The sequence below is a fragment of the Vombatus ursinus genome, unplaced genomic scaffold (assembly GCF_900497805.2).
Source record: "Vombatus ursinus unplaced genomic scaffold, bare-nosed wombat genome assembly UNPS02001287.1, whole genome shotgun sequence".
NCBI lineage: Eukaryota > Metazoa > Chordata > Mammalia > Diprotodontia > Vombatidae > Vombatus > Vombatus ursinus.
Genome location: NW_020941065.1, coordinates 12,460,583 through 12,475,663, shown reverse-complemented (window position 1 = coordinate 12,475,663; position 15,081 = coordinate 12,460,583). Strand labels below are relative to the sequence as shown.

At 44.7% G+C, this 15,081-nt stretch overlaps 1 protein-coding gene across 4 annotated transcripts in view; it reads right to left on the bottom strand.

Moving 5' to 3' along the window:
* The window catches only part of KIAA1671 (KIAA1671 ortholog), a 216,086-nt gene that overhangs the window by 140,765 nt on the left and 60,240 nt on the right, over nucleotides 1–15,081 (bottom strand). For 3 of the 4 annotated variants that reach the window (XM_027863318.1, XM_027863302.1, XM_027863324.1), the window contains exons 2-4: nucleotides 11,451–11,565; nucleotides 3,725–3,806; nucleotides 415–2,079 (exon numbers count right to left, since the gene is read on the bottom strand). In XM_027863318.1, the coding sequence (XP_027719119.1) occupies nucleotides 415–2,024 (1,610 nt within the window). In that variant the 5' untranslated portion in view covers nucleotides 2,025–2,079; nucleotides 3,725–3,806; nucleotides 11,451–11,565. The remainder of the gene's footprint in view (nucleotides 1–414; nucleotides 2,080–3,724; nucleotides 3,807–11,450; nucleotides 11,566–15,081) is intronic. The other variant, XM_027863308.1, reaches the window with a different exon arrangement.

Here is a 15,081-nt window from a genome sequence, read left to right as displayed (position 1 = left end):
GAGAAAACTGAGGCCTGGATACTCATACGCTTAAAGCTCTAGAGCTATAAGGAACCTCAGATACTAAACTGGAAACTCTGTGATGGAAGGAACCCTATCTTATTTACCTCTGTACCCTCAAACGGGATTTTACACAGAGTGAGCACTCAGGAGAAAAGGATGGCAGATAGGAAGGCAGGAGTTTCAGAGTTATCTCATACCAGCAGGGATGTTAGAGAATATTGAGTTCACTCCTCACCCTTTCATTTTACAGAAAAGGAAACTGAGGCAAAGAGAAGTCAAGTGATTTGCCCGGAGTTATATACTAAGTAAGTTTCTGAGGCAGGATTTGAACTCAGGTCTTCCTGACTCCAAGGCCAGCGCTTTATCCGCTAAGCCTGGGAGATTCCTGAAAGAAAGGCAGTCTATACTTACACTTTGGTCAAGTCGGCAGACAGGGGCCTCGACTGGAAGGACCTCCTCCTGCTCTCCGGGAGTACCTCGGGGCTCTCCACCATCCACTCTTTGATTCGGTCCTGGACCTTCACACTGCCTTTCTGCTTCTCAGGAGCGTCAGCGCTCGACCGAGACAAGCTTTCTGAGCCAAACAGACTAACTCGCTTCTTAACGCTCCCCCTTGGGACCCACTGTCCCCCGCCAGGGCTGTCCCTTTCGGTCACCCTCTCATTCCCCTCAGCTGCTCGGTTTTTTCCCTCTGCAAGTCCTGGATTTTTTTCTGCTCTAATCAACAAAACTGGTCCTTCAGCCTCCTTGTGATCTGGGTCCCTCTCCTGTTTGGGCTTCTCTTCCTGGGAGTTCCACCCTTTTCTGACTGAGGCCTCAGTCAGGTCCGTAGATGTTTCAGGGGTACAGGCCGCCATCGACTTAAAGACAATTTTCTGATTCTGTTCCTTGACTTTGTTTTTCAAATCTGGGACATCCAAAACCTGTTCTTTCAATCTCAAGGTAGGCTTCAAGAGTGTGGCCCTGTCCAATGGCTCTGACCTCTCTTCTCCATTCCCTCTGTCATTGGAACCCACACCCAGCCCTTTCTCCTTGCTTGCCTCTATGGGACTGCCCACCTTCTTGGACAGGATGTCCTTATTTTCGAACCTGGCCGTGAGATCCACAGACAAAGGCCGAGGCTTCCGGACCCACGATTTCTCCGGGGGAAGAGGGGGCACCTTCCCTGCAGGGCTTTCTAGGGGGCTGGGCTTTGGATGTTGGAGAGACTCGACGAAGATGGCTGAGACAGGCCTCCGCTTGCCCCTCGGCCGGGTCTCAGAGGACGGGTGACCTCCTTCATTCGTGATGCCAGGGGATGCCAGGGGCTCCTTTTCCTCCCCCTTCTCCCAAGACTTCAACAGAGCCAGCCTGTCATCAGAACACAAAGATGCCTGCCTCTGGAGGGTCCCCACAGATTTCCGAGGTGGTAATGCAGGTTTGACCAAAGCCTCGGTCTTGGAGCTGGGTAGCTGTCCTTGGAGCTGGGTTGCACTATCCACACCTTGTTCCTCACCTGTCCACTTTCCCGAGCTGGGGTCTGCCTTGGACTCGGCAGGGCCAGCCGTTTCAAACAGAATGATGGTGTTTTGGCTATGCATTGTCTGGGGTAGGGGTTTATTACAGGGCTTTATTACATTTGAGCTCACGCCTCCCCCCTCATCCATCTTTGGTTCAACCAAGGAAGGCATGTTTTCATCCAAAGCCTTAGCGGCGGATGAGCCCTCAAGCTTGTTATATGTGAGCGGCCTGGTCATAGCAGTGCCAGGCTTGACAGATGCGATGGGAGATTTCACATTTGCAAACGTATCCAAAGGGTTCTCCTTAGAAAACGGTTTGGGGGAAAGCCGGGGCACAGGGAGTGCTCTCGATGGAGGCCCAAGGTTCCTCGGCCCTGCCAACACCATCACCGGAGGAGAGGCCGGGGCTTTGCCGACAGAGTGATAAAAGGTTGTCTGCAGTTTGTCTTCCTTGGTGATCTCATTTAAGTTGGGAACAGGTGTCAGCGATGCTAGTGGGCTGACCTCTACCCTCGTGGCCATGGTCACCCTCACAGAGCCATCCGTGTTAAGACATTCCGAAACAAAGCAGCGACCACTAGTAAAACGAGAGAAAAGAAGGTAAGAGTTAGCATGGGACAGGACTCGCGTTAACAGCAGAATGACTTCCTCACACCCTATCCTCACCCCCTCACCATCTCTGGGCTTAGAATCAGGAGACCTAGGTTTAAACCTCTCCCTGCATACTTACTGGCTGTCTCAGCCTGGGCAAATCAACTTTCCCCTCCTATAGATAATCCTATATGTCTTAGATTTCTGTACCTTCTTCAAGGTTTACAAACATTTCTTGTTGTTCAGTCATTTTTCAGTCGTGTCCAACTTCGTGACCCCATTTGGGGTTTTTCTGGCAGAGATACTGGAGTGGTTTGCCATTTCCTTCTCCAGCTCATTTGACAGATGAGGAAACTGAGGCAAACTGGGCTAAGTGACTTGCCCAGGGTCATACAGCCAGTAAGTATCTGAAGCTGGATTTTAATTCAGGTCTTCCTGACTTGCAGGCCCAGCACTGAGCCACACTGCTGCCCTTACAGGGGGGTTTTCGTGAACTTAAGAAACATAACATGATGCCTGGAACATATTTGATACCTAATATATGTTTATTGACTGGCTGACTGACGGTAATGCAATCTTGGGCTGCAGAGGGTTAGGGTTAGGTTATTCCAGGAGGCTGTCTTCCATTCTAGGAGACATAGGGCCAAACTGAAGTATATTCAGTGGAGAAGGTTAGAGGGTCATAGATAAATGGGCACAGTGGTTACAGCGCTGGACTTGGAATCATGAAGACCCCTGGGTTTCAATCCTGCCTTAGGTATTTACTAGCTGTGTGACTCTGAGCAAGTCACTTCCCCCACGTCTGCCTCAGTTTCCTCTCCTGTAAGATGGGGCTACTTCCCAGGGCTACTGTCAAGACCAAGTGAGTTAAAATTCGTGAAGTGCTTTGCAAACCCTAAAGTGTTTGTTGTTATTGTTGCTGACAGAGCCAGCATGGATCTGGTCCAACCCTCTCCCCTATTTTACAGATGAAGAAACTGAGTCCCACGAGACGAAGTAACTGGCCCTAAGGTCACACAGGTAAGGAGGAGGGCAAGGATTCAAATTCTAATGCTGATTCTAAATAGAACATTCCACCCCCAGGATGGGGAGGGCAAGTGAGGCAGGACAAGCCTTGGTCTCCAAAGTCAGATCTGGATGGGGGGTGGGGAGGAGTATTGGGTTGGATGACCTCCTGCGTCCCTTCCGACTCTGCTGGGAGGAAGGCCCTTGAGGCCACATGTGGCCTCTAGGTCCTCGGGTGAGGCCTTTTGACTGAGTCCAAGTTTTACAGAACAAATCCTTCTATGAAGGGGATTTGTTCTGTGAGTTTGGATTCAGTCAAAGGGCTGCACTTGAGGACCTAGAGACCACACGTGGCCTTAAGGCCACAGGTTCCCCACCCCTGTCCTAGACAAATGGCAGCTACTCATCCATCTGGCATTCTTTACCAGCCGGGAAAAGTTCTGTTTGAGCACTCGGAGAAAATTCTCCCCTTGTGGCATCGCCCCAGTCACCGGGCATGACAATCAGCCTGTATCGTGCCTAGACAAGCATTTATTAAGTACCGGCTAGGTGACAGACACCATGCTCTGAGCTGAGGCCATGAAGACAAAAAAAGAAAAGGCCGTCCTTGCCTTCCAGAAGCTTACATTCTATCTCGGGAAACACGATACTGGCTGTGTGGTCCTGAGCAAGTCTCTTGGCTGTTTCTCTGTGCCTCAGTTTCCTCATCTGTAAAAGGAGAGAATAAGACTTGGTGGTTTCTAAAGTCCTGTTCTTAATCTATGATCCTATGATCTTAAGTACACATTTGAACATATGTATGCATGTAGTAGACAGATATAGGTATGTGTATGCATATATAGATATATACAGAGACATATGTATATTTGTGTATATATATATATATACATAGATACATACACTCAAATTTACATATATATCCCTGCAATTATCTAATACTATTTCATATATACATTATATATGATAATATATAGTATATTTGTGTGTAATACATAACATATATTGTATATAACAATAATATGTTATAATATGATATATAGTATTATATAATATCATATAATATCTCAGTGTAACATATTGTAACATAATAGTTATCCCTTTCACATAGAGGGGATTTGAAGCACAGCACCCCCACAATCTGGAATATCTGTGTAAAATCTTTCGGCCCTCCCCTCGTACCAGAGAAGTCTGAATTTTTTCTTTTTCTTTCTTTCTTTCTTTTTTTTTTTTTAGGCAATTGGGGTTAAGTGACTTGCCCAGGGTCACACAGCTAGTAAGTGTCAAGTGTTTGGTCTGAGGCCAAATTTGAACTCAGGTCCTCCTGACTTCAGGGCCGGAGCTCTATACACTGCGCCACCTAGCTGTCCCCTCTTTTTCTTTTATGGTATGGGGTGTTTACAGTGCACCTTAAAAGATAAAATATGTTGATGTTATACAACGCTATATATACATTTTACGCATTTCCGAGTTTCTAAACTTTTTCTGTGTCATTGGCTGGCCTTTCTGTGTCTACAGCTTCTGCAAAACTCCCTAAAAATTCCTATTTAATTTCTCATGCCCACCCACAGCAAAACCACAATGGGGAAAGTCACAATGTGCAGAAGGGATAACTGTATATTGTGTATATATTATATATAATATAATAATACATCGCATATATAATTGTATATTGTATCTATAATAGATGCAATATAATAAAATATTGTAGATATTAGATCTAATATATTATCTGTAATGTATTGCACATTATGTTACATTCATATATTTTCTGTTATGCATTCTTATTATATATAACATATTTTATAGCCAATATAGATAAAATATGTGTATATATACACATATCTACATATATGTATAAAAATGTAAGTGTATGTATGTATATATATGTGTATATATATGTGTGTGTGGTATACCCATAAATAACCAATACCAGATAATTTCAGGGATCCTAGCAGCTGGGGGAATCAGGAAGCCTTCCTGGAGGAGGAATGCCTGGTATGTACTTCCTTCTTACCTTCTTGCCTCAGAGAGTCCTTCTCTTCCTCTGAGATGCAGCTCAGACACTATCTTCACATGAAGCTTCTTCTGATTCCCCCCTAATGCTAATGCCCTCACTTCCCAAACCCTTTGTATTTAGTGATTTTGTAAATGTAAGTATTTATTTACTTTCTGCATAAATAGGCATAAATATTAAATAATAATATAAATAAAATATAAAATAATAATATAAATAAAATATAAAAGTAATATAAATAAAATATAAAATAATAATATAAATAAAACTGCATAAATATGCAGCATATATAGTTGTATATGTACCTATCCTGGGAAATCCAACACTAGCTGTGTGACCCTGAGTAAGTCACTTGGTCTGTCTGTGCCTCAGTTTCTTTATCTGTAAAAGGAAGGAATTGTACTCCATGAAAATGGACTCAGCTCCTTGTTGTCTCTTCTAATTTCTTACGAGATGAGAGTACTTCATTCTTCACTCTTGTATCTGAAGTCCCTGGCACACAGCAGGTGCCTAATAAAATACTTGTTGATTGGCTTATTGATTGAGTTGAGCCTGGATGGAAGCTAGAGACTGTCAGAGGTGGAGTCAGAGGAGAAGGAAGGCAGTCCAGGAATGGACTGACATTATAAAGGGTGGTCATCTGCATCCATCTGTATCAGTCACTGGTGTGTACACACCCTCCTTCCCCTCCCAACTCTCCCCAGTGACTACAACTTCTTTGAGGGCAGGCACAGTGTCTCATCTCTCTTTGTATCTCCCCTCAGAATCTAGCAGCTGTGGGGGAGGGCTCTGAAGCTTGGTGGACACCTACCTGTCTTCCATGCACTTTTCTCTCACTTCCTTTTCTTCCTGAAAACCTGAGTTCAAATTTGGTCTCAGACATTTACTAGCTGTATGACCGTGGGCAAATCTCTTAACCTCTGTTTGTGTCGGTTTTCTCAACTATAAAATGTGGGCAATAATCCCACCTACCTTCCGGGGTTGTGGTGAAGACAAAATAAGATAAATTTGTAAAGCGCTTATAGCACATTGCCTGGCACACAGTAGGAGCTTAAAAAACGCTTGTTTCCTTCCTTCTTCTAGCAGGTAAGTTATAGAAATTCCTCATATCTCTACTGTCTGTGGCACTCACTGGTTCAATTCAGTTCAATCAACAAGTATTAATTAGGTGCATACTATGTGGCAGGCCCTGGAGATATAGACACAGCATCTTGGAAACCTTTAAGAATTACATATATATTTTTTTCTTTTGAACAGGGCAAGGCACAAGAGTCAAGGTCCATAGGAGAACAGTGGCCTAGAATATCATCCTCTCCACACACACACACACACACACACACACACACACACACACACACACCTGCCTCTCCTTGCTTTCATAATGAGGATTATAATAGCTGGCATCCCCATATGTGCCAAAACATTCACTTTTGCAGTAGATAAGGGGACCAGAAACAAAGCCGGTGCCCCTAGGATAGGGAAAGGTTAATGCAGTTGTGGGACATGAGTATAATGAATATGACTGAGCTGAAAGAAACAATGGACAGAGAAGCAGAGGAAGACTTGTGTGAAATGATGCAAAACGAAATCAGCAGAACCAGGAAAACACTGTACACAGTGACTGCAACAATGTAACAAGAGGAGTAAGAAAAGGAAACTAACTAAACACTGTGTAATCTGAATGACCAAACTTAGCCTCAGAGAAGAGCTAAAAAAAAAAAAGCACCTCCCTCCCTTCTTTAAGAGGTGGAGGACCAAGGGGGTGGAATACTGCATATACTGTGATTCTCAGCTGATGTGTTTGACCCATTTTACTGAATTTCCTTCCTTCTTTCCTTCCTTCCTTCCTTCCTTCCTTCTTTCCTTCCCTCTACTTAGTGACAACATACGGTTCAATGGGTAGGGGAGGGAGATATTGGGAAATGTTATCAATAACTTTTTAAATAGAAACGAGATCAATACTCATTGGCATCTCTGCCATGATGAGGCTTTCTTTCATTCATTATCTCAGCTGGTGCTCACAATAAGCCCACGAGCACAGAGGCCTAGGACCTCAGAGCTGGAAGAAGCCTCAGAAGCCATCTTACCCAAACCATTGCTGAAGAATCCCTTCTGCAATGTCACACACAGGTACTCACACACTCACTCTCACACGCACTCACACACACAGCACACAGCACAGTGCCTGGCACACGGTAGCCACTTCATATGTTCATTGTATTGTATATACATACACATACTGTCCTACACACATACATAGACACACTCACACAAATGCATACCCACACACTCACACCTATACATACGTATACTCATTCCTACACTCATACACATTCACACACTCACACTCATATTCACACACATACACACATATTCACACACATACAGATATACTCTCACATACATATACACATATACACATTTGCACACGTACACATTCACACTCATATACATTCACATACACATACACAGACACACACTCTCACGTACATACATATATACACACATTCACACACTCATATACACATTCACATATATACAGATACATTCACATATATATGTACATATATAAACATTCACACACTCATATATTTGTACACATACACACATTCACACACACATACATACATATATATACATTCACACTCATATACACACATATACACACTCATACATACATATACATATTCATACACTCGTACATTCACACTCACATTTACATACACACACGTTCTTTCTCTCTCTCTCTCACACACACACACACACACACACACACACACACACACACACATAGTCATCCAGTCTCTGCTCAAAGGCCTCCAGGGGACAGCAGATTCTACTTCTGAACGGGTCCGTCCATTAGGGAATTTGTTTAGGGTCCCCCCCACCCCAACCTCAAGCCTAAATGTGCCTCCTTTCCTGCTTGCAGCCACTGTCCCTGGTTCTCTCCCTGGGGGCCAGGAAGGACAAGATGAACCCCTCCTCTACATACTTGACCACAGCTAGCGTGTTCCCCCTGAATCTGCTATCATCTAAATGAAGCTGGCAGCAAAGGGATTTTCATCTCCACTTGACTAGAGAAAGGAAGTGACTTTCCCCATCATCCCACTTTGACTCATTTCAGAGCTGTACTTCCTATGAAATTGGGCCTCCCACCTAGGCTGACTCTAAAAGGATGAAATTCATAGGGATAGACAGAAATACTTACTTGTAGAGCAAAAAAACAATCATTCCAGAATTACAAAATGTGAGAGGTATGGCTAGACAGTTGTTTTATTGAAAAAGATCTGGCAATCCTAGTATCTCACATACTCAAAAGTCCCTAGTGTGACACGGCATCCCAAAACACTAATGAAATCTTGGTCTGCATTAAGAGAGGCATTGTGTCTGGGCCTACCCATTTCCTCTGTGTGACCCTAGACAAGTAATCTAAACACTGCCTGCTTCAGGCTCCTCAACTGTAAAATATGATGATACGTAAAACATGATGATAATAATCGCACCTACGTTGCCAGGTTGTTGTGAGGATCAGATGAGATAACTGATCAATGCCAGTAGGTGCTAAATAGATGTTTGTTCCGTTCTCCCTGTCGCCTGGGACAGTGATAATCCCATCATGCTCTACACCCTGGACAAACTACCTGGACTACAATGTTCTGATGCCACATTTTAGGAAGGACACTGGTAAGCTGTAGAGCACTGAGAGGAGAGCAATCACAATGGTGAAGGGACTGGGTACCACATTCTCAGAAGATCAATGGAAGGAAACTGAAACATTTAAACAGGAAAAGACATGAGGAGACCACAACCATCGTCTCCACATATCTGAAGGCCTGTCACGTGGAATCACATGAGATAGCAATGTAAAGTGCTACATAAACACTAATTATTGTTATTATTACAATTCAGCTCAACCAAGAAGCATTTATTAGGCACTTACTATGCGCCAGAGATTGTTGGACCCTGGTGTTGCAAGCACAGCATCATGGAAACCTCTAGAATCTAATCTAGAGCCGGAAGTTGGCTGCAAGTTACAAAGTTGTAAATATCACCTTGAGGCAAAGCCAAGACCCCTAACAAGGAGCGCTGACCTAAGTAGAATGGGCTGCCTTCAGAGGCAACAGGTTCCCCCTCCTCTCCAGGGGTTTAGCACAAGGACTGAATGTCTGTTTCTTGGGGCACTGTAGTGGGGATTGGACTCAATGGCCTGCGTGGTCTTCCTGAGATTCCACCAGGACCCCATAAATAGGCCAGAAGGAAGTAAGATCCTTCCCTCCAAGGCTTTCGCACAGAAGGCCCGACACCACCACAGCGCCCAGACCCTGACTCATGCAACGGCCTCCTGGAAAGCAACACGGAACAGACTTTGTCAGGAAGAGGAAAATGGGCAAACAGCATGTGGAGTAGCCCTCACAGACTGTGTGCCACAAAACATCAGACAGCACATCGAGGCACATTCGGGGACCGGTATGGGGGAGGATTTTCAGCAAGGTTCTCCAACTCAAGCGGCTCATTCATTTTCAGGCTGACTTTTTTGTATCTCGATGCCAAGTGTCCTGAGCTAGGAAAACGGGAGGGTTCAAAGTGAGGCAGTAAGTGTTCTGGGCTCAGGGCCAGAAGATCTAAATTCTGGTCCCAGCTCTACTATTTAATAATGGACAAGGGCACTTCACTCCCTGAGCCTCAGTTTCCTCATCTGTAAAAGCAGAAGTTAATAAGGCAGTGTGATGTAAAATCTCTCAGCTCACCCAAGTATAAATCCTGTCTCTGATGCTTATTAGCTGTGTGACTATGGACAAGTCACTGAACATTTCTGAGCCTCAGTTTCCCCATCTGTAAAATGGGGAAAACTAGTAGCTCCTACCCTACAGGATAATTGTGAGGCCCAAATGAGGGAATTATATAAAGTGCTCTGCAAATTTCAAAGCATTATAGAAATGCCAGTTCCTGTTATCAATCATCATCATCATTATTATCAATCCCTACCCCTGCCAACATTGCAGAGGAGATCCCAAGAGCGTTAAGAGCTATAAAGCATCCCTTAGGAAAAGCAGTATGGATAGGAAGAGGAAAGATGGGACTTGTGGTCAGCACGATCTGGGTTCAAATCCTACCTCAGACACCTATGAGCTGTGTAACCCTGGGCAAATCACTTACTGACTGAACCTCTGTGAGCCTAAATTTCCATGTCTGGAAAATGGAATCATAAGAGCGCTGAACCTCACAAAGTTGTTATGAGATCATTTATTTAAAGAGCTTTCATAAAAGGTAAAATACTCTGTCAACATCTGCTACTTTCATCATCATTGTCATCCGTGTTATATCTACAATATTGTTATAATTAATTATAATAAAATAATCAATCTTCTTAGGGGACTTCGAGTGTGAAACATGTGCAGACCTAGTTAATGTGTTGCTTAGTTTTGCTGAATTGTTTTTATTTCTCCTTATTCTTTGTTTTGTGTATTTTTTTTTTTTAGGCAATTGGAGTTAAGTGACTTGCCCAGGGTCACACAGCTAGTGAGTGTCAAGTGTTTGGTCTGAGGCCACATTTGAACTCACGTCCTCCTGATTTCAGGGCCGGCGCTCTATCCACTGCGCCACCTACCTGCCCCTCTTCTTATTCTTTATTACAAGGGATGGCTCTCAAGATATGTGGAAATAAAGGAGATGTAAAAACAAAAGATAGCAACAAGATGTTTAATTATTATAATTATTATTAAAGTATTTCCCAGCTTATATTACTCTGCACTTCTTACATGCATGTAGATTACATATGTTGCCTCTCCTTAAAAGTTGCAAACTCCTTGAGGGGAGGCATATGTCATTTGTGTTTGTTGCACACCACAGGGCCTGGCACATAGAAAGTGCTTAATAAATGCTGATTGATTAATACCAAGGACTAATACACAGTAAGTGCTTAATAAATGCTGATTGATCAATATCAAGGACTAATACATAGAAAGTGCCTAATAAATGCTTTACCTATCCTTATTGGTTGGGAGGAGAAGGAAATAAGCATTAATATAGTACCTACTATGTGCCAGGCACTGTGCTAAGCACTTGACAAATATCTCATTTGATCTTCACAACCCCAGGAGGAAGGGGCTATTATTAGCCCCATTTGACAAATGAGGAAACTGATGTGACTTGCCCAGGACCACCCAGCTATTCATCATCAGAGGCCACATTTGAACTCAGGTTTCTATGACTCCAGGCCCAGCGCTAAATCCACTCTGCCACCAGCTGTCTCTGTTATTATCATCAAAGGAGGAGAAGAAAAGAACCTATCAGGTCCCCTGCCCTTAGCCCCAATGTCAGACGGAGGCTCTCCTTACCAGTAGAGACAGGGTCTGGGTATCCCTTCTCATTGTGAACGGGGGCATCTCCTCACTCCCGCTGCAGATGGGAGACAAGGCAGGGACCGGGCCATCTGTCTACATTACAGCAGGCCTGTGGACAAAGAAGAGAAATTCATAATTCTGGAACTTCTCCATGACCCACAACAGACAGACCCCCCAAAATCTTCAGGGTTCTATCTTCATTCACCACAATCACCAAGTCCATGATTCCTCCACAATTTGCCCACAAGACTTTTCAGCAGAAGAGTCCCTGGTCTCAGGGTTCCAAAGACCCAAGGAAGCGCCCAGCCCTCACGCTACCATCCACTGGTTCCTTGACCTCGGTAACTCAATCTCCCTCCCTGAGGCTGACTCTTTAGGCAGAAAAGGAAAGGAAGGTAGAGAATGGCCAACCAAATCCTGGTCTAGAAACTGCAGCAAAATACAGGCCTGATGTCCCTGAAGAAAGAAAATGACAAGGAACTCAGAGAATAACAGGAAGATTTCTATGGACGGATACTAGGCGTCATGTCAAACTCAAATAGAAACGGGCCACTCAGTGATACCTCTGGGTCCCTGCAAGCACGTATCGACTTAGAAAACCACAAAGTAACATTATCTATCTTCTATTACATATTTATTTTGTTAAATCTTTCTAATGCGGGCGGTGTGTTTGACACCTCTATAGAGTGCTGAATCTGGAGTTGGGAAGACTGCTACTTAATCTCTGACCCTGCCTCAGTTTCCTCTTTTGTAAAATGAGGATAACACTAGCACCTACCTCCCAGGGTTGTTGTGAGGTAGGAATGAGATATCTGAAAAGGGCTTAAGAGGCTCGGTTTCTTCATCTGCAAAATGAAGGGGCCGGACCTAGATAGCCTTTGAGTTTGTCCCAGCCCTATCATTCATTGCTACTCTAATATGAGTCCAGAACCACACCTGCTCACACGCAGGTCATTCAGTCGGTCAACAAGCACTTGTTAATAGTGAGTTATTAATAATGAGCTTAATGTGCCAGGGACTGAGCTAAGCATGGGGGATGCAGAGAAAGGCGATAACCAGGTCCCTGGCCCCAAGACACTGACGTTCTCCTGGGGGATGTGTCTTCTCCCCTGGCCAGTCTACCTCACTTATCACCACCACACTAATCTTCAACATGCCACAACCCTGCTCAGAAAAAAAACATTCCTATATAGTCAATGACTCCCCATTTGGCTTCCAAGACCCTCTATATTAAAACCACTGGACGAATCTAATTTTATTTGCTATTTTTGGGGACAGGTAAGATCACCTTACTCTTATAAAGGCCTAATCCACATCCTCATCACTCATGAGAGTGCCTCACGGTACAATGGGCAACAGTACTGCACTGGGACTTAGTTGTCCTGGGTTCAAATCCTAGCTCTCCCATTTATTAGAGGCAGCTAGGTGCACGGCGGATAGAGCACTGAACCTGTCATCAGCAAGACCTGAATTCAGATCCAGCCTCAGACACTAGCTGTATGCAACTCACTTAACCTAGGCCTTCCTCAGTTTCCTCATCTGTAAAACGGGGATAATAATAATCATAATAGCCTCTACCTCCCTGGGTTATTGTGAGGATAAAATGAAATAATATTTGTAAAGTGCTTTGCAAAACCTTAAAATGTAATATATATGCTACTATTTATTACCTGAGTAACCTTGGGCATGGTACTTATTTGGGACCTATATCTTGTTCACCTGGAAAAACGAGGGGTTTGGACAAGATGGCTTCTAAGGTCCTTTTCAATTCTGAAGCTCTGACTTCTCCGGGTTCCTCACGTCCCTGTGTTCTCCTCTCTCCCATCCAGCCTCCAAAAGATGCCACAATGACATTCCTAAAACCCCGGCCTGACCATGCCAGTCTCTCTGCAAGAAACTTCCATGCTTCGCAACTGCCTCTGGGATTAAAGACACACTCCTCCTCTGTCTAGCATTGAAAGCCTTCATGATCTCGCTCCAACTTACCTCTGCACATTTATTACACACTGCCCTCCTTCATTGTCCAAGCTGGGAGGGGCCTTAGAACAGGGAATGTCAGGGCCTTAGAACAGGGGATGTCAGCGCTGGGAGGGGCCTTAAAAGTCAATTACTTCAACTTGCTGGTTTGAAAGATGGGCAAACTGAGGCCCAGAGAAAAGGCAATTTGCTCAAAGTCATGAACAGAAAAAGTTAGAGAATCACGGTTGGAGCCCAGTGCCCAGTTACCAGTTACCAGGGCCCAATCTGGAAGGTCCTGGACTTCTGATGACCAGGGATGCCCTGTGAGCACCCCCAGTCACCCTCATTAGCTGAAGGAAATACCAGTGCTCCCCCAGAACAAGAGGAGAAGGAAGGAAAACATCTACTCACAAATGGAAGAGTTTGGCAGTTTTGATACCTCATTAATTCTATCAGCTGCTGACCATGGCTCAGAATTAATGACACTCTCTCCCATTCAACTCAGTGAGCCCAGCAATGACCTAGGCAAACACCACCCTCCACTCGTGTCTACACTGAATAGTTTGCTTTGTAATGACACCATCTGTCTGAAACGGCCGGCCACGGCCCATCCTGCTTCTGTTCCTCCTGGGGCCAGGGGTTCATGCCTCTTAGCGAATGACCTAAGTTCCTAAGCTCCATCTCCCAAATCGGTAAATCCTTCTGATACACAACCAGCTGGGAGGAAAATGTCAGGGCCAGAAGAATTATGTTTGTACAAGGCTTTGCTTCCTCTTTCCAAGTTGGTAGGGTTTGGAAGTTGAAATTAATTTGTTCACTGCCCTCTTGGGCTACAAAAACCCAACCAGTGAATGATTCTTCCACCTCTAATAATGAGAGTCAGGGCACTAGAACTAAGGGGGCCTTGGCAGTATCTGGGCTCCTTCAACAGGGAGAATCAACCAAGCCTAGCAACTTGTTAGCAAGACCATGAGTTAAAAGGGAACACTCAAAGATGACAGGCTATCAAATGCCTTCTCTGAGCCAGGGGTGGGGAACCTGCGGTCTCGAGGCCACACGTGGCCCTCTAGGTCCTCAAGTGTGGCCCTCTAGGTCCTCAAGTGTGGCCCCCAGGATTTGTTCTGTGAAGTTTGGATTCTGTCAAAGGGCCACACTTGAGGACCCAGAGGGTCATTGGTTCCCCACCCCTGGTTCAGGCCCTCTCCCTTGCCTCCCTCCACATCCCAAGTGAATCCCACCCACCCTTCCCTGTGTCCAGGGTCTACCCACCCAAGCCAAGGCAGTGTCACCAGCCCTTTCTTCCCTGCCTCTCCAATGCCCAGCAGAGCCCTGTGTCCCAAGTTCTGAAAGTTTTCCCTAATCCCCAACTGAACTTCTTTTTAAAAGTTGTTTTGAGATCTCTACACAGTCTGCCCATCCCAGTGTCAAAAGTGCTTGATGGTGCCTACCGTATGCTTTACAACTCACAGAGTCTGTGGAAAACCTCAGTTCCAGAGTTCAATATTGAAGGCCCCTCCCAGCTCTGACATTCTCTGTTCTAAGATCCCTCCCAGCTCAGGCATTCTCTGTTCTAAGATCCCTCCCAGCTCAGGCATTCTCTGTTCTAAGATCCCTCCCAGCTCAGGCATTCTCTGTTCTAAGATCCCTCCCAGCTCTGACATTCTCT